The sequence below is a fragment of the Scyliorhinus canicula genome, chromosome 4 (genome assembly GCF_902713615.1).
Source record: "Scyliorhinus canicula chromosome 4, sScyCan1.1, whole genome shotgun sequence".
Lineage (NCBI taxonomy): Eukaryota > Metazoa > Chordata > Chondrichthyes > Carcharhiniformes > Scyliorhinidae > Scyliorhinus > Scyliorhinus canicula.
Genome location: NC_052149.1, coordinates 125334339 through 125353962, shown reverse-complemented (window position 1 = coordinate 125353962; position 19624 = coordinate 125334339). Strand labels below are relative to the sequence as shown.

The following is a 19624-nucleotide window of genomic DNA, read 5'->3' as shown; positions in this document are numbered from 1 at the left end:
AGAGTTCCCTGGACACTATATTGAAGGAGAATTCCCTGGACACTATATTGAAGGAGAATTCCCTGGACACTATATTGAAGGAGAGTTCCCTGGACACTATACTGAAGGAGAGTTCCCTGGACACTATATTGAAGGAGAATTCCCTGGACACTATACTGAAGGAGAGTTCCCTGGACACTATACTGAAGGAGAATTCCCAGGACACTATATTGAAGGAGAGTTCCCTGGACACTATATTGAAGGAGATTTCCCTGGACACTATATTGAAGGAGAGTTCCCTGGACACTATATTGAAGGAGAATTCCCTGGACACTATATTGAAGGAGAGTTCCCTGGACACTATATTGAAGGAGAGTTCCCTGGACACTATATTGAAGGAGAGTTCCCTGGACACTATATTGAAGGAGAGTTCCCTGGACACTATACTGAAGGAGAATTCCCTAGACACTATACTGAAGGAGAGTTCCCTGGACACTATATTGAAGGAGAATTCCCTGGACACTATATTGAAGGAGAGTTCCCTGGACACTATATTGAAGGAGAGTTCCCTGGACACTATATTGAAGGAGAGTTCCCTGGACACTATATTGAAGGAGAGTTCCCTGGACACTACACTGAAAGAGAATTCCCTGGACACTATATTGAAGGAGAATTCCCTGGACACTATATTGAAGGAGAGTTCCCTGGACACTATATTGAAGGAGAGTTCCCTGGACACTATACTGAAGGAGAATTCCCTGGACACTATACTGAAGGAGAATTCCCTGGACACTATATTGAAGGAGAGTTCCCTGGACACTATATTGAAGGAGAGTTCCCTGGACACGATACTGAAGGAGAATTCCCTGGACACTATATTGAAGGAGAATTCCCTGGACACTATATTGAAGGAGACTTCCCTGTACACTATATTGAAGGAGAGTTCCCTGGACACTATACTGAAGGAGAATTCCCTGGACACTATATTGAAGGAGAGTTCCCGGGACACTATACTGAAGGAGAGTTCCCTGGACACTATATTGAAGGAGGATTCCCTGGACACTATATTGAAGGAGAATTCCCTGGACACTATATTGAAGGAGAGTTCCCTGGACACTATACTGAAGGAGAATTCCCTGGACACTATACTGAAGGAGAATTCCCTGGACACTATATTGAAGGAGAATTCCCTGGACACTATATTGAAGGAGAGTTCCCTGGACACTATACTGAAGGAGAATTCCCTGGACACTATATTGAAGGAGAGTTCCCTGGACACTATACTGAAGGAGAGTTCCCTGGACACTATACTGAAGGAGAGTTCCCTGGACACTATACTGAAGGAGAGTTCCCTGGACACTATATTGAAGGAGAGTTCCCTGGACACTATATTGAAGGAGAATTCCCTGGACACTATATTGAAGGAGAGTTCCCTGGACACTATATTGAAGGAGAGTTCCCTGGACACTATACTGAAGGAGAGTTCCCTGGACACTATATTGAAGGAGAGTTCCCTGGACACTATATTGAAGGAGAATTCCCTGGACACTATATTGAAGGAGAATTCCCTGGACACTATATTGAAGGAGAGTTCCCTGGACACTATATTGAAGGAGAGTTCCCTGGACACTATATTGAAGGAGAGTTCCCTGGACACTACACTGAAAGAGAATTCCCTGGACACTATATTGAAGGAGAATTCCCTGGACACTATATTGAAGGAGAGTTCCCTGGACACTATATTGAAGGAGAGTTCCCTGGACACTATACTGAAGGAGAATTCCCTGGACACTATACTGAAGGAGAATTCCCTGGACACTATATTGAAGGAGAGTTCCCTGGACACTATATTGAAGGAGAGTTCCCTGGACATGATACTGAAGGAGAATTCCCTGGACACTATATTGAAGGAGAATTCCCTGGACACTATATTGAAGGAGAGTTCCCTGTACACTATATTGAAGGAGAGTTCCCTGGACACTATACTGAAGGAGAATTCCCTGGACACTATATTGAAGGAGAGTTCCCTGGACACTATACTGAAGGAGAGTTCCCTGGACACTATATTGAAGGAGAATTCCCTGGACACTATATTGAAGGAGAATTCCCTGGACACTATATTGAAGGAGAGTTCCCTGGACACTATACTGAAGGAGAATTCCCTGGACACTATACTGAAGGAGAATTCCCTGGACACTATATTGAAGGAGAATTCCCTGGACACTATATTGAAGGAGAGTTCCCTGGACACTATACTGAAAGAGAATTCCCTGGACACTATATTGAAGAAGAGTTCCCTGGACACTATACTGAAGGAGAGTTCCCTGGACACTATACTGAAGGAGAGTTCCGTGGACACTATATTGAAGGAGAGTTCCCTGGACACTATATTGAAGGAGAGTTCCCTGGACACTATATTGAAGGAGAATTCCCTGGACACTATATTGAAGGAGAGTTCCCTGGACACTATATTGAAGGAGAGTTCCCTGGACACTATACTGAAGGAGAGTTCCCTGGACACTATATTGAAGGAGAGTTCCCTGGACACTATATTGAAGGAGAATTCCCTGGACACTATATTGAAGGAGAATTCCCTGGACACTATATTGAAGGAGAGTTCCCTGGACACTATACTGAAGGAGAGTTCCCTGGACACTATATTGAAGGAGAATTCCCTGGACACTATACTGAAGGAGAGTTCCCTGGACACTATACTGAAGGAGAATTCCCTGGACACTATATTGAAGGAGAGTTCCCTGGACACTATATTGAAGGAGATTTCCCTGGACACTATATTGAAGGAGAGTTCCCTGGACACTATATTGAAGGAGAATTCCCTGGACACTATATTGAAGGAGAGGTCCCTGGACACTATATTGAAGGAGAGTTCCCTGGACACTATATTGAAGGAGAGTTCCCTGGACACTATATTGAAGGAGAGTTCCCTGGACACTACACTGAAAGAGAATTCACTGGACACTATATTGAAGGAGAATTCCCTGGACACTATATTGAAGGAGAGTTCCCTGGACTCTATATTGAAGGAGAGTTCCCTGGACACTATACTGAAGGAGAATTCCCTGGACACTATACTGAAGGAGAATTCCCTGGACACTATATTGAAGGAGAGTTCCCTGGACACTATATTGAAGGAGAGTTCCCTGGACACGATACTGAAGGAGAATTCCCTGGACACTATATTGAAGGAGAATTCCCTGGACACTATATTGAAGGAGAGTTCCCTGTACACTATATTGAAGGAGAGTTCCCTGGACACTATACTGAAGGAGAATTCCCTGGACACTATATTGAATGAGAGTTCCCGGGACACTATACTGAAGGAGAGTTCCCTGGACACTATATTGAAGGAGGATTCCCTGGACATTATATTGAAGGAGAATTCCCTGGACACTATATTGAAGGAGAGTTCCCTGGACACTATACTGAAGGAGAATTCCCTGGACACTATACTGAAGGAGAATTCCCTGGACACTATATTGAAGGAGAATTCCCTGGACACTATATTGAAGGAGAGTTCCCTGGACACTATACTGAAGGAGAATTCCCTGGACACTATATTGAATAAGAGTTCCCTGGACACTATACTGAAGGAGAGTTCCCTGGACACTATACTGAAGGAGAGTTCCCTGGACACTATACTGAAGGAGAGTTCCCTGGACACTATATTGAAGGAGAGTTCCCTGGACACTATATTGAAGGAGAATTCCCTGGACACTATATTGAAGGAGAGTTCCCTGGACACTATATTGAAGGAGAGTTCCCTGGACACTATACTGAAGGAGAGTTCCCTGGACACTATATTGAAGGAGAGTTCCCTGGACACTATATTGAAGGAGAATTCCCTGGACACTATATTGAAGGAGAATTCCCTGGACACTATATTGAAGGAGAGTTCCCTGGACACTATATTGAAGGAGAGTTCCCTGGACACTATATTGAAGGAGAGTTCCCTGGACACTACACTGAAAGAGAATTCACTGGACACTATATTGAAGGAGAATTCCCTGGACACTATATTGAAGGAGAGTTCCATGGACACTATATTGAAGGAGAGTTCCCTGGACACTATACTGAAGGAGAATTCCCTGGACACTATACTGAAGGAGAATTCCCTGGACACTATATTGAAGGAGAGTTCCCTGGACACTATATTGAAGGAGAGTTCCCTGGACATGATACTGAAGGAGAATTCCCTGGACACTATATTGAAGGAGAATTCCCTGGACACTATATTGAAGGAGAGTTCCCTGTACACTATATTGAAGGAGAGTTCCCTGGACACTATACTGAAGGAGAATTCCCTGGACACTATATTGAAGGAGAGTTCCCTGGACACTATACTGAAGGAGAGTTCCCTGGACACTATATTGAAGGAGGATTCCCTGGACACTATATTGAAGGAGAATTCCCTGGACACTATATTGAAGGAGAGTTCCCTGGACACTATACTGAAGGAGAATTCCCTGGACACTATACTGAAGGAGAATTCCCTGGACACTATATTGAAGGAGAATTCCCTGGACACTATATTGAAGGAGAGTTCCCTGGACACTATACTGAAAGAGAATTCCCTGGACACTATATTGAAGAAGAGTTCCCTGGACACTATACTGAAGGAGAGTTCCCTGGACACTATACTGAAGGAGAGTTCCGTGGACACTATATTGAAGGAGAGTTCCCTGGACACTATATTGAAGGAGAGTTCCCTGGACACTATATTGAAGGAGAATTCCCTGGACACTATATTGAAGGAGAGTTCCCTGGACACTATATTGAAGGAGAGTTCCCTGGACACTATACTGAAGGAGAGTTCCCTGGACACTATATTGAAGGAGAGTTCCCTGGACACTATATTGAAGGAGAATTCCCTGGACACTATATTGAAGGAGAATTCCCTGGACACTATATTGAAGGAGAGTTCCCTGGACACTATACTGAAGGAGAGTTCCCTGGACACTATATTGAAGGAGAATTCCCTGGACACTATACTGAAGGAGAGTTCCCTGGACACTATACTGAAGGAGAATTCCCTGGACACTATATTGAAGGAGAGTTCCCTGGACACTATATTGAAGGAGATTTCCCTGGACACTATATTGAAGGAGAGTTCCCTGGACACTATATTGAAGGAGAATTCCCTGGACACTATATTGAAGGAGAGTTCCCTGGACACTATATTTAAGGAGAGTTCCCTGGACACTATATTGAAGGAGAGTTCCCTGGACACTATATTGAAGGAGAGTTCCCTGGACACTATACTGAAGGAGAGTTCTCTAGACACTATACTGAAGGAGAGTTCCCTGGACACTATACTGAAGGAGAGTTCCCTGGACACTATATTGAAGGAGAGTTCCCTGGACACTATACTGAAGGAGAGTTCCCTGGACACTATATTGAAGGAGAGTTCCCTGGACACTATATTGAAGGAGAGTTCCCTGGACACTATATTGAAGGAGAGTTCCCTGGACACTATATTGAAGGACAGTTCCCTGGACACTATATTGAAGGAGAGTTCCCTGGACACTATATTGAAGGAGAGTTCCCTGGACACTATACTGAAGGAGAATTCCCTAGACACTATATTGAAGGAGATTTCCCTGGACACTATATTGAAGGAGAATTCCCTGGACACTATACTGAAGGAGAATTCCCTGGACACTATATTGAAGGAGAATTCCCTGGACACTATATTGAAGGAGAGATCCCTGGACACTATACTGAAGGAGAATTCCCTGGACACTATATTGAAGGAGAATTCCCTGGACACTATATTGAAGGAGAGTTCCCTGGACACTATATTGAAGGAGAGTTCCCTGGACACTATATTGAAGGAGAGTTCCCTGGACACTATATTGAAGGAGAGTTCCCTGGACACTATACTGAAGGAAAGTTCCCTGGACACTATATTGAAGGAGAGTTCCCTGGACACTATACTGAAGGAGAATTCCCTGGACACTATATTGAAGGATAATTCTCTGGACACTATATTGAAGGAGAGTTCCCTGGACACTATATTGAAGGAGAATTCCCTGGACACTATATTGAAGTAGAGTTCCATGGACACTATACTGAAGGAGAATTCCCTGGACACTATATTGAAGGAGAGTTCCCTGGACACTATACTGAAGGAGAGTTCCCTGGACACTATATTGAAGGAGAGTTCTCTGGACACTATACTGAAGGAGAGTTCCCTGGACACTATATTGAAGGAGAGTTCCCTGACACTATATTGAAGGAGAGTTCCCTGGACACTATATTGAAGGAGAGTTCCCTGGACACTATACTGAAGGAGAGTTCCCTGGACACTATATTGAAGGAGAGTTCCCTGGACACTATACTGAAGGAGAATTCCCTGGACACTATATTGAAGGAGAATTCCCTGGACACTATATTGAAGGAGAGTTCCCTGGACACTATATTGAAGGAGAGTTCCCTGGACACTATATTGAAGGAGAGTTCCCTGGACACTATATTGAAGGAGAGTTCCCTGGACACTATATTGAAGGAGAGTTCCCTGGACACTATACAGAAGGAGAGTTCCCTGGACACTATATTGAAGGAGAGTTCCCTGGACACTATATTGAAGGAGAATTCCCTGGACACTATATTGAAGGAGAGTTCCCTGGACACTATATTGAAGGAGAGTTCCCTGGACACTATATTGAAGGAGAGTTCTCGACTGTATATTGAAGAAGAATTGTCTGGACAATATATTGAAGATTTCGCTGGGCAGTATGTTGAAGGAGATTTGCCCCAGTACCTTTGCTAATTCTTCACCCTCACTCTGTGTTACTGAAATCATTTTCCCTTTGCTGTTTGTGTAAACATGCTGTGTGCAAATGATCTGCTACATTTTCTACATTGCAACGGGATGTTATATTTTATCTACGATGAAGCGTTTTGGCTTTCCAGTGCTCAGGAATGACACTATATAAATTCAGGCCTTTCATTTGGAATATGGCGAAAGCCATGGACCAAATTTCAAACTTTTGTCACAGTTTTCACAGCCTTGCAGAAGTGGGTCAGCTGTAGTCAGCATTGGGCTCATGGACAGTTAGTCATGACTGATCAATCTGCGTCAATATTTTAATGGCAGCAGAATGTCTATGGATATTATTTATAAGCATGGCACAGTTCTACGATGCCCTATACTTCTAACTGATTCAATCCAAAATATTTTGACTGTTAAATATAACAATTAATGAAATGAAATGAAAATCGCTTATTGTCACGAGTAGGCTTCAATTATGTTACTGTGAAAAGCCCCTAGTCGCCACATTCCGGAGCCTGTCTGGGGAGGCTGGTACGGGAATCGAACCATGCTGCTGGCCTGCTTTAAAAGCCAGCGATTTAGCCCAGTGAGCTAAACCAGCCCCTACATTATTCTGAATGTAAAAATTAGAAAGGTGGCTCCTTGTTTCTTCCAATCAGACTTGTCTATAAACCAACTAAAAATGCTATGTTCTAAACAGACAACAAAGTCTGACTGTCCTAGGAATTACTTATTTGCGAATGTGCAGTGTACAGACTCAGTTTCAAATGGCAGTCTCGTACTATATACTAAAGGCAAGGAAAAGGTCAGGACGTAATCACACATTACCTGTCATGAAGCTATTCTAACCAGAGACTGCATCACGACTGGGACAGCCCTTCTCAATCTGCCAGTCGACAGTGACCTGAGTCACTGGAGAAAGAATCGAGGATTATCGAATCGAAGGTCACAGAGCAGGTTAGAGGCTGGGAATCCTGTAGTGAGTAACTCATCTCCTGACTCCCCAAAGCCTGTCCACCATCGACAAGGCACAAGTCAGGAGTGTGATGGAATACTCTCCACTTGCCTGGATGAGTGCAGCTCCAACATCACCCAGAAGCTCAGCACAGAGGTGAGCACTGTAGCTTCACAGCGCCAGGGCCCGAGATTCGATTCCCGGCTTGGGTCACTGTCTGTGTGGAGTCTTCACGTTCTCCCTGTGTCTACGTGGGTTTCCTCCGGGTGCTCCGGTTTCCTCCCACAAGTCCCGAAAGGACTTAGGTAATTTGGACGTTCTGAATTCTCCCTCTGTGTATCTGAGCAGGTTCTGGTGACTGGGGGCTTTTCACAGTAACTTCATTGCAGTGTTAATGTAAGCCTACTTGTGACAATAAAGATTATTATTATTATATCATCCAAAACAAAGCAGCCAGCCAGCTTGATTGCTACCCCTTCCACTCAATCCCTCCACCAACCACAAAAAGTGGCAGCCGTGTGTACCATCTACAAGTTGCACTGCAAGGTTCCTTAGACAGCACCTTCCAAGCCCTTGACCTCTACCATCTATAAGGACAAGAGCAGCAGATACATGGGAACCCCACCACCTGGAAGTTGCCCTCCAAGTCACTTTCATCCTGGCTTGGAAATATATCGCTGTTCCTTCGCAGTCGCTCGGTCAAAATCCTGGAATTCCCTCTCTAACAGGAGTACCTAAACATCAAGGACAGCAGTGGTTCAAGAAAGCACTCTGCACCATCTTCTCATGAGCAACTTGGGATGGGCAATAAATGCTGGCCTGAGTAATGCAAATCAATAAAATACATTTTTCAGGAATCATGAGACTGAATAATTTGTGATCACATCTCCAGGAGTGCAGAGTTGGAAATCACAAGGCTGCTGTTCAAAAATTGTTGGAATGGTCAGTGTCAATGCTTTTCACCACGCAGTGTATAAATGTGAGACAACTATGTCGACAAGCAGAGAACTGAAAACCATGGATCTCCCAGTCCAGTGAACTTATCAGCTTACTCAGCTCAGTGAACATTAACCAGGATAATGTGGAGAGGTGATGGATCTGCTCTGCAGCCTATCGGTGCTAACCCTGAGTCTTGGTAGCGTATCCGCCTGCAGGAACAGTTTGATGATCATTTCGACTTTGGCACGAAGCAATCCCTCATAAATCTCGTCGTGTACGCCTGCTTGAGCCATCAGGGTGCCAGCTTTTGACCGTTTCACATATCTGAAACAGCAGGAGCATAGAACACAGTAACCACCAACACAAACAATTCAACATTGAGCACAGCTTCACACTGCATATCTAACCCCGTGCTGTACCTGTCCTGGGAGGTAGCTTTACTGCATATCTAACCCCGTGCTGTACCTGTCCTGGGAGTGTTTGATGGGGACAGTGTAGAGGGAGCTTTACTCTGTATCTAACCCCGTGCTGTACCTGTCCTGGGAGTGTTTGATGGGGACAGTGTGGAGGGAGCTTTACTCTGTATCTAACCCCGTGATGTACCTGTCCTGGGAGTGTTTGATGGGGAGAATGTAGAGGGATCTTTACTCTGTATCTAACCCCGTGATGTACCTGTCCTGGGAGTGTTTGATGGGGACAGTGTAGAGGGAGCTTTACTCTGTATCTAACCCTGTGCTGTACCTGTCCTGGGAGTGTTTGATGGGACAGTGTAGAGGGAGCTTTACTCTGTATCTAACCCTGTGCTGTACCTGTCCTGGGAGTGGTTGATGGGGACAGTGTAGAGGGAGCTTTACTCTGTATCTAACCCTGTGCTGTACCTGTCCTGGGAGTGTTTGATGGGGACAGTGTGGAGGGAGCTTTACTCTGTATCTAACCCCGTGATGTACCTGTCCTGGGAGTGTTTGATGGGGACAATGTAGAGGGATCTTTACTCTGTATCTAACCCCGTGATGTACCTGTCCTGGGGGTGTTTGATGGGGACAGTGTAGAGGGAGCTTTACTCTGTATCTAACCCTGTGCTGTACCTGTCTTGGGAGTGTTTGATGGGACAGTGTAGAGGGAGCTTTACTCTGTATCTAACCCTGTGCTGTACCTGTCCTGGGAGTGTTTGATGGGGAGAGTGTGGAGGGAACTTTACTCTGTATCTAACACCGTGCTGTACCTGGCCTGGGAGTGTTTGATGGGGACAGTGTAGAGGGAGCTTTACTCTGTATCTAACCCCGTGCTGTACCTGTCCTGGGAGTGTTTGATTGGGACAGTGTAGAGGGAGCTTTACTCTGTATCTAACCCCGTGCTGTACCTGTCCTGGGAAGTAGCTTTACCGCATATCTAACCCCGTGCTGTACCTGTCCTGGGAAGTAGCTTTACTGCATATCTAACCCTGTGCTGTACCTGTCCTGGGAGTGTTTAATGGGGACAGTGTAGAGGGAGCTTTACTCGGTATCTAACCCCGTGCTGTACCTGTCCTGGGAGTGTTTGATGGGGACAGTGTAGAGGGAGCTTTACTCGGTATCTAACCCCGTGCAGTACCTGTCCTGGGAGTGTTTGATGGGGACAGTGTAGAGGGAGCTTTACTGCATATCTAACCCCGTGCTGTACCTGTTCTGTGAGTGTTGGATGCGGGCAGTGTAGAGGGAGCTTTACTCTGTATCTAACCCCGTGCTGTACCTGTTCTGTGAGTGTTTGATGGGGACAGTGTAGAGGGAGCTTTACTCTGTATCTAACCCCGTGCTGTACCTGGCCTGGGAGTGTTTGATGGGGACAGTGTAGAGGGAGCTTTACTCTGTATCTAACCCCGTGCTGTACCTGTCCTGGGAAGTAGCTTTACTGCATATCTAACCCCGTGCTGTACCTGTCCTGGGAGGTAGCTTTACTGCATATCTAACCCCGTGCTGTACCTGTCCTGGGAAGTAGCTTTACTGCATATCTAACCCCGTGCTGTACCTGTCCTGGGAGGTAGCTTTATTGCATATCTAACCCTGTGCTGTACCTGTTCTGTGAGTGTTGGATGCGGGCAGTGTAGAGGGAGCTTTACTCTGTATCTAACCCTGTGCTGTACCTGTTCTGTGAGTGTTGGATGCGGGCAGTGTAGAGGGAGCTTTACTCTGTATCTAACCCCGTGCTGTACCTGTCCTGGGAGTGTTTGATGGGGACAGTGTAGAGGGAGATTTACTCTGTATCTAACCCCGTGCTGTACCTGTCCTGGGAGTGTTTGATGGGGACAGTGTAGAGGGAGCTTTACTCTGTATCTAACCCTGTGCTGTACCTGTCCTGGGAGTGTTTGATGGGGACAGTGTAGAGGGAGCTTTACTCTGTATCTAATCCTGTGCTATACCTGTCCTGGGAGTGTTTGATGGGGACAGTGTAGAGGGAGCTTCACTCTGTATCTAACCCCGTGCTGCACCTGGCCTGGGAGTGTTTGATGGGGACAGTGTAGAGGGAGCTTTACTCTGTATCTAACCCTGTGGTGTACCTGTCCTGGGAGGTAGCTTTACTGCATATCTAACCCCGTGCTGTACCTGTCCTGGGAGGTAGCTTTACTGCATATCTAACCCCATGCTGTACCTGGCCTGGGAGTGTTTGATGGGGACAGTGTAGGATGATTATTTGTACAGATCAAAGGCCTGGACAAGGGCATGCAAGGCAATGTTGAGACGAAGCAGAGGAGGAAAGAGAGAAAAAGAACTGTGATGGACTTGTACAATGCTTGCACGGGACAGTACTGCCTCGCTTTGAACAGAAACATCAGACCACAGGGAAGGACGAGGGTAGCAGAATGCAGGAAAGGGAGAAGAGGCAATAGTGGAAACAGATATCTAGCAGGCATAGGAGAGGGGTAAGAACAGCCCTGGGAGGGGGGCCCACCATACTAGCGGGGAAACCAAGCGCCAGAAAGCACAAAAGCAAGTGTAACACCCCCAAACCTTTACGCTGTATCCAACCCCGTGCTGCATCTGTCCTGGGAGTGTTTGATGGTACAGTGTAGAGGGAGCTTCACTCTGTATCTAACCCTGTGCTGTACCTGTCCTGGAAGTGTTTGATGGGACACTGTAGAGGGAGCTTTACTCTGTATCTAACCCCGTGCTCTCCCTGTCCTGGAAGTGTTTGATGGGACAGTGTAGAGGGAGCTTTATTCTGTATCTAACCCCGTGATGTACCTGTCCTGGAAGTGTTTGATGGGACACTGTAGAGGGAGCTTTACTCTGTATCTAACCCCGTGCTCTCCCTGTCCTGGGGGTGTTTGATCGGACAGGGCAGAGGGAGCTTTACTCTGTATCTAACCCTGTGCTGTACCTGTCCTGGGAGTGTTTGATGGGGACAGTGTAGAGGGAGCTTCACTCTGTATCTAACCCTGTGCTGTACCTGCCCTGGGAGTGTTTGATGGGACAGTGTGGAGGGAGCTTTACTCTGTATCTAACCCCGTGCTGTACCTGTCCTGGGAGTGTTCGATGGGACAGTGTAGAGGGAGCTTTACTCTGTATCTAACCCGTGCTGTACCTGTCCTGGGAGTGTTTAATGGAGACAGTGTGGAGGGAGCTTTACTCTGTATCTAACCCCGTGCTGCACCTGTCCTGGGAGTGTTTGATGGGATAGTGTAGAGGGAGCTTTACTCTGTATCTAACCCCGTGCTATACCTGTCCTGAGTGTTTAATGGAGACAGTGTAGAGGGAGCTTTACTCTGTATCTAACCCCGTGCTGTGAATGTTCTGGAATGTTTAATGGAGACAGTGTAGAGGGAGCTTTACTCTGTATCTAACCACGTGCTGTGAATGTTCTGGAATGTTTAATGGAGACAGTGTAGTGGGAGGTTTACTCTGTATCTAACCACGTGCTGTGAATGTTCTGGAATGTTTAATGGAGACAGTGTAGTGGGAGGTTTACTCTGTTTCTCACCCCGTGCTGTACCTGTCCTGGGACTGTTTGATGGAGACAGTGTAGAGCGAGATTTACTCTGTATCTAACCCCGTGCTGTAACTGTCCTGAGAGTGTTTAATGGAGACAGTGTAGAGGAAGGTTTACACTGTATCTAACCTCGTGCTGTGAATGTTCTGGGAGTGTTTGATGGGACAGTGTATATTGTATTTGTGCTGTTCATGAGGCTGCAATATTTAATAAAGCAGCACTAAAGTTGTGCAGGTTAGGTGGATTGGCTGTGCTAAATAGTCCCTTAGTGTCGAAAGCTAATGTGTACTTACAGGGATTGGGGAGCGGAGTGGGCCGAGGTAGGGTACTCTGACAGAGAGTCAGTGCAGCCTCCATGGGCCGAATGGCCTCCTTCTGCACTGTAGGAATTTTATAGAGAGTTTTACTCTGCATCAAACCTGTGGTGCTCTTTGCGATTCTTATTATCAGGATGAATGTAGTAGTGTTCAAAAAGAGCACAGAAGCTAAGTTCAATAACAAAGCATTTATTACACTATTTATTAAAGCTCAACCACTTACTCCTATAGCAAGCAATAATCTAGTAATCTACACTCTACTAACACTAGTGTCCACACTATCTATAACTGTACTCTGCACTCTCTAGACCTCTCTTCTGCACTCTCTCGAGCCCTCTCCCTGAGAGTCAGTGCTTTATATGGTTCTGCATCTAGCTCCATCTAGTGGTCAATTATGATATTACATTAACTCTTTATTATCTAGTAAGAAGTCTTACAACACCAGGTTAAAGTCCAACAGGTTTGATTCAAACACGAGCTTTCGGAGCGCAGCTCCTTCCTCAGGTGAGGAAGGAGCTGCGCTCCGAAAGCTCGTGTTTGAAACAAACCTGTTGGACTTTAACCTGATGTTGTAAGACTTCTTACTGTGCTCACCCCAGTCCAACGCCGGCATCTCCACATCTTTATTATCTAGACATTTTACATAATGTCATAAACCCCACCCGTGGTGCAATAACCAGCATTAAGCATTCTCACGGTCAGTCACAAACCCTCACGCTGACAGAATCACTCAAAATATTGCTCCCCCCTTCATATACACACATACACATATACACCCACGCACTCACCCACCCATAAATGTATGCACGCACAGATACACCACACCCTACACACAGGCACAAACACATGCACTCCACACACAAAACAAACACTCACAGACATGTGCACACACACATATGCACGCACACGCCCCACACATGCACACATCTACAAACAACACACACACACACATTTGCACGGACCACACACACACACAAACACACACTTTCACATGGACCCCACACACGCACACACAATGCACACACACAGACGCAGATCTCAAATTCACACCTATAAAGACAGATTCACCACTCCACATACAACTCTCTCACATATTGTCACACAAATCTCTCACTCGCGCACACAAACTCATACACACAAATCCACACACGGTCACAGACACACAAAGCACACACTCACAAACACCCTTTCACACATACTCACACAAAAACTCTCTCACACACACAATCATAATCACACAACTCACACAGAAACACAGATAAAAACACCCTCATACACATGCATCTCATACACACTCACAGGCACACTGTCACGCATGCACAATCACTCCCTCGCACCACAGTAGGAGTCAGCATCAATATTGAAGATTGATCCCTCCTCTCGCACTCTGTGTGTACCACGACCAGGCACGGCCAACTCACAAGGCAGCGTCTTGACATCGAGTCCTGTGCCCACTTACTGTTCAATTTCCATGCAGAAGTGCAGATCATTAACCAGGTAGTTGATGATGACTAATCGATTGAACATCATTCGCTTTTTCAAATGGGGCATGTCGGAATCATCTCCATATTCGATCCCCCGGAGCATGAGTGAGCTGCCCTGAGAGGGTAGCCGTGTCATAGTACGAGATGTGGACGTGTCTGGAAATAAAACAAAAATAATTTAGCAGAATGGTGGTTTGACCCCCTGGGCTAGTGCGCGGTCAATTCCAGCCCCACAGACCCCGGAGTCCCAACACAAAGGAATTAACAAATTATCCATATAAAATTCCCGAAATAGTTGGCCCTTGGCTGACCAACAATTTACAGTCACCAGGTTTGTAAGTGAAACACAATTACTGTTTATTTAAAACAGAAATAAAAGATGAAATATGCAGTAATTACAACAGAATAACAGCAAGCTAACCAATCACCCCTCTTTCTACCATCCCACCTTCTCCACACATGTACAAGACAAACAAACACAGATCGGGTGAAATGGGGTACAAATAATCGGGATTAAGATAAACAGAAATAGGTCTTGTTTGTAATGTTGAATTCTTTGCCATAGGCTTTCCTCCACAGCACGCTGAGTGATTGAAGCCACCGGTGTATAGCTGATGATGGTCTTCTGGAAGAAGCATTAATCTTGTACTCACAAGCAGTAGGATTTCTTCTGGAGAGACACTTTAACCTTTATTAAACTGGGCCTTCAACTCAAACATGCATGTTTGAGACTACTTCTCACATAAGTCTCTTATAATGGACTTTTTAGATAGATTTCATCATATTAGAGAGAGAAAATCAGAGATGCTTCTTCCAGCTTTTGAACTCAAACCAAAACTAAAAACAACCCAGCCTTACTGAGGAAAGAGAAACAGACCAGAGAAATCAGAACCAATCAACACTGGCTATCGGCAAAGGCCAGCATTTTGAACCAACTCACTGGCCGCCAGCCACATCAATCAAATTATTATGGGCCATTCATTGGTCCCCAGCCACATCAATCAAATTGAGTCAGCACTGATGTCAGCCAATCCTCAATCAGCAGCCTAAAACAGCACCGCCCTCTGGAATCTGCTCATTTGAATCCATGGTTGCTTTGCCTTAAGGTCACAGGTCAATCTTCAGTTTAAACCAGCCCAGGCTTCTGTGCAAATTAAAGACACACTGCGGGATTCTCCTTCGGCGGCATCCTCCACTTCGCCGGTAGCGTTACCACGCCTGCAGGTTTCCCGACGGAGTGGGGCTGGCCACAATGGGAAACCCCACTAGCGGGCTGCGGGAACGGTGAATCCTGCTGCCGGCGGCGGTAGGCCGCCCCAGAAACCGGGGCTGGTGGGACGGAGACTCCCGCCCACAGTTCCAGCAATCCTCCATGGATCAAAATGTAAAATTTGAATCGCAAAAAATAAAAATAAAAGAAAGTGGAAAACAGGGAACACACAGGGTTTAAACAGGAAGGTCCTTACAATGGAGACAATCAGGTCAGCTAGCTACAGAGCGAGCAGCTTTCACATACCCACCCACCACCCCGCAAGGAGAATTAAATAACCTTGAAGAGCTCGACCTGTAACTGAGGGTTTCGGAATGGCCAAAGGAAAAATGATCCCAGGGATTAGGAACTTGAGTTCAGCGACTGGGGAAGCTGGGATTGTTCTCCTGAGAGCAGGGAAGTTTAAAGGGAAACTCAACAGTGTTCAAAATCAAGGAGTGTTTTGATAGATGAGAAGGAGACACATTCATCTGTGGTGGTAACCAGGACATTGCCCTTAACATCCTAATCACAGAAAATACTTCATCTTCAAGGACTAAGAGCATTCTGGAAAAAGAAAATAGTGTTTTTTAAAAGACACAGATTCATTAAACGGTTAATGCAAGGACTTTGGTTGTTGCTCTTCCAGGAAAAGACAGCATTTCACAAGAAAAGGTAATTAAGCTGTTTTTAAATAACTTCTTAACCCTGGTGGACTGTTCACAAAAGGGTCACATGGTGGTTTATGGCTTTGAAACCACCACATGGGTGCGATTTACCGGCTTCGCCGAGCCCGACTTGATGCTGAATCTTGTGTGAGGCCTGTCGCGAGATTCGCAACACTCACAATGTCTCGTGAGTATTAACAGTATCTTGAGAGACGTTGTGATCTGGATCTCTCCCTCGCTGGGCGAGATCCAGATTAGCATATTTAAGAAAACCATTAAATATGTCTGCGCCAGATTCTCCCGGCGCCCGGGAACTAATAGCATCGCCAGGGCACCATTTGCTACTGGTTTCCACAGATGTGGACCAGAAGTAATGGTACCTTGGGGGTCCCCCAGGCCATTAGAGGCCCCGGGTAGTCGGGCTTTGCGCAGGGTGACACCTTGGCACTCCCGCTGGCACCCGGGCAGCTTGGCATTGCCACTCAGGCACCCTGGCAGCGCCACCCTGGCACTACCAGGGTGCCTGGGTGGCACTGTCAGGCTGGAAGGGGAACTGCCAGGGTGCCAAGCTGACAGTGCCAAGGTGCCCGGGTGTCAGGTTTCCTGTGCCAGAGATCAGGCCGAGGGTTGCCTTGCCCTTAAGAGATGTGGTGAGCAGTGCTCGAGGACCCCAGAAGAGGTACGTTGGGTGTCGTGGGAGGATCTGGAGGCCGAGGTGGGTTGGCTGAGGGGGGTCGAAAGATCGGTGTGGCATTTAAAAATGGCGCCCTGATCGATGAGCCGCCTTCCTGCACTGATGAGTTGATCTCGTCAGTGAAGGAAATGATGTAAGTGTGACCTTGGCACAGCGTTCCTCACCAAGGTCAAAAAAATATGGCAAAGTGCTGCTAAATAGCAATGCCTTTCTCGCCACTGCAGGTGTCGAGAAACACCCCGTTAAATGCGCCTGAAACAGGACTCTGTTTTTGTCCCATTGAATCGCGCCCCAGGTCCTGAAACATCTGTTTAAAAGATGGTGGACTGTTTTGCTTTGGGAGAAACAAGGAGCAACTGCTTGCACAAAGAAAGAGCACCTGAAGCTGCATACCTAGTCCAAAGCAAAAAGTGAGTGCCGAGCCTGTGTGTGTGCACCCGTGAGTCTGTGTGGAGTTGTGTGTGTGCCTGTATGTGTGCTTGCCTGTGTGTCTGCGCATGGCTGAATATGTGTGCGTGTGTGTCCCCGTATGTGTGCATGTCTGTTTGTGTGTGTATGTGTGAGTGCATGCCTGTAAGTGCATGTGACTGTGCTTGGGTGTCTCTGTTTGTGTGTGGCTTTGGGTATATGGGGGGGGGGGGGGTGTCTTCCCATGTGTTTGTGCCTGTGTGTGTGTGCCCGTGTGTTTGTGCCTGTGTGTGGGCCCGTGTCTTTGTGCCGGTGAGCATGTGTGCCCGTGTTTGTGCATGTGTGTGTGTGTGCCTGTGTTTGTGCCCGTGTGTGCCCGTGTGTTTGTGCCTGTGAGCGTGTGTGCCCGTGTGTTCGTGCCCGTGTGTTTGTGCCTGTGTGTGTGTGCCCATGTGTGTGCCCGTGTTTTTGTGCCCGTGTGTGTGCCCGTGTGTGTGCCCGTGTGTTCGTGCCCATGTGTTTGTGCCTGTGTGTGTGCCCGTGTGTGTGTGCCCGTGTGTTTGTGCCCGTGTGTGTGCCCGTGTGTTCTTGCCCGTGTGTTTGTGCCTGTGTGTGTGCCCGTGTGTTTGTGCTTGTGAGCGTGTGTGCCCGTGTTTGTGCCCATGTATTTGTGCATGTGTGTGTGCCCGTGTGTTCTTGCCCGTGTGTTTGTGCCTGTGTGTGTGCCCCGTGTGTGTGTGTCTGTGTTTGTGCCTGTGTGTGTGCCCGTGTGTGTGTGCCCGTGTGTGTGCCCGTGTGTGTGCCCGTGTGTGTGCCCGTGTGTTTGTGCCCGTGTGTGTGCCAGTGTGTTTGTGCCTGTGAGCGTGTGTGCCAGTGTGTTTGTGCCCATGTATTTGTGCACGTGTGTGTGTGCTCGTGTGTGTGCTCGTGTGTGCCTGTGAGCGTGTGTGCCCGTGTGTTTGTGCCCGTGTGTTTGTGCCCATGTGTGTGCCTGTATTTGTGCCTGTGTGTGTGCCCGTGTGTTTGTGCCCATGTGTGTGCCTGTATTTGTGCCTGTGTGTGCCCGTGTGTTTGTGCCTGTGAGTGTGTGTGCCCGCGTTTGTGCCCATGTATTTATGCACGTGTGTGTGCCCGTGTGTGTGCCCGTGTGTTTGTGCCTGTGTGTGTGCCCGTGTGTGTGCCCGTGTGTTTGTGCCTGTGTGTGTGCCTGTGTGCTTGTGCCTGTGAGCGTGTGCCCGTGTGTTTGTGGAGCGTGTGTGCCCGTGTGTTTGTGCCTGTGTGTTTGTACCTGTGTGTGTGTCTGTGTTTTGTGCCCTTGTGTTTGTGCCTGTGTGTGTGTCTGTGTTTTGTGCCCATGTGTGTGTGCCCGTGTTTGTGCTTGTGTGTTTGTGCCCGTGTGTGTGCCTGCGTGTGTGCCCGTGTGTGTGCACATGTGTGTGTGCCCGTGTGTTTGTGCACGTATGTTTGTGCCCGTGTGTGTGCCCATGTGTTTGTGCCCGTGTGTGTGTGCCTCTGTGTGCCCGTGTGTTTGTGCCCGTGTGTTTGTGCCTGTGTGAGTGCCCGTGTGTTTGTGCCCGTGTGTTTGTGCCCATGTGTCTGTGCCTGGGTGTCTGTGCCTGTGTGTGTGCCCGTGTGTTTGTGCCCGTGTGTTTGTGCCCGTGTGTTTGTGCCCATGTCTCTGTGCCTGTGTGTGTGCCCGTGTGTTTGTGCTTGTATGTGCCTATATGTCAAAATCAGTTAAGTGTTCTCATTTCCTCTTTTTCTCTGCAGATGTGGTCCAAGGGCTGATAATCATAGCTAGATATTTATAACCATTGTGATTAGTTTCACAGCAGTGTATTGACATCCATTCAAGCATGAAGGGAAATAGAATTAAACAACCTAGACATCTGGCTGTGTGCAAGCTGTCAATCACAGTCTAGTAAAACAATTTCCCATTGATGTGAATGAAAGCCTTGCAGATCAAAGATCTGAGGGGGTTTAAACCCAGCTGATGTGATTTTCACTTTCTAGGAATTTACATCTGCTGCTTTCTCTGCCTGAGTCAGCAGGTGCATTGCACAGGTGCGTTTTGAAGCAGAGATGTTTACATTCTCTGCCTAGGCTGCTCTCTAGCTTCCAGGCAGAGGTAAATGTAATGGGGGATCTCTGATGGGAGTTTCTCTAATGGGGGTC

The 19624-nt window shown here is 47.0% G+C and overlaps 1 protein-coding gene across 2 annotated transcripts in view; it reads right to left on the bottom strand.

The window, feature by feature from the left end:
* LOC119964945 (regulator of G-protein signaling protein-like) overlaps positions 1–19624 on the bottom strand; it is a 182411-nt gene that overhangs the window by 100551 nt on the left and 62236 nt on the right. For both annotated transcript variants that reach the window (XM_038795164.1, XM_038795166.1), the window contains exons 10-11: positions 14406–14586; positions 8852–8990 (exon numbers count right to left, since the gene is read on the bottom strand). In XM_038795164.1, the coding sequence (XP_038651092.1) occupies positions 8852–8990; positions 14406–14586 (320 nt within the window). The remainder of the gene's footprint in view (positions 1–8851; positions 8991–14405; positions 14587–19624) is intronic.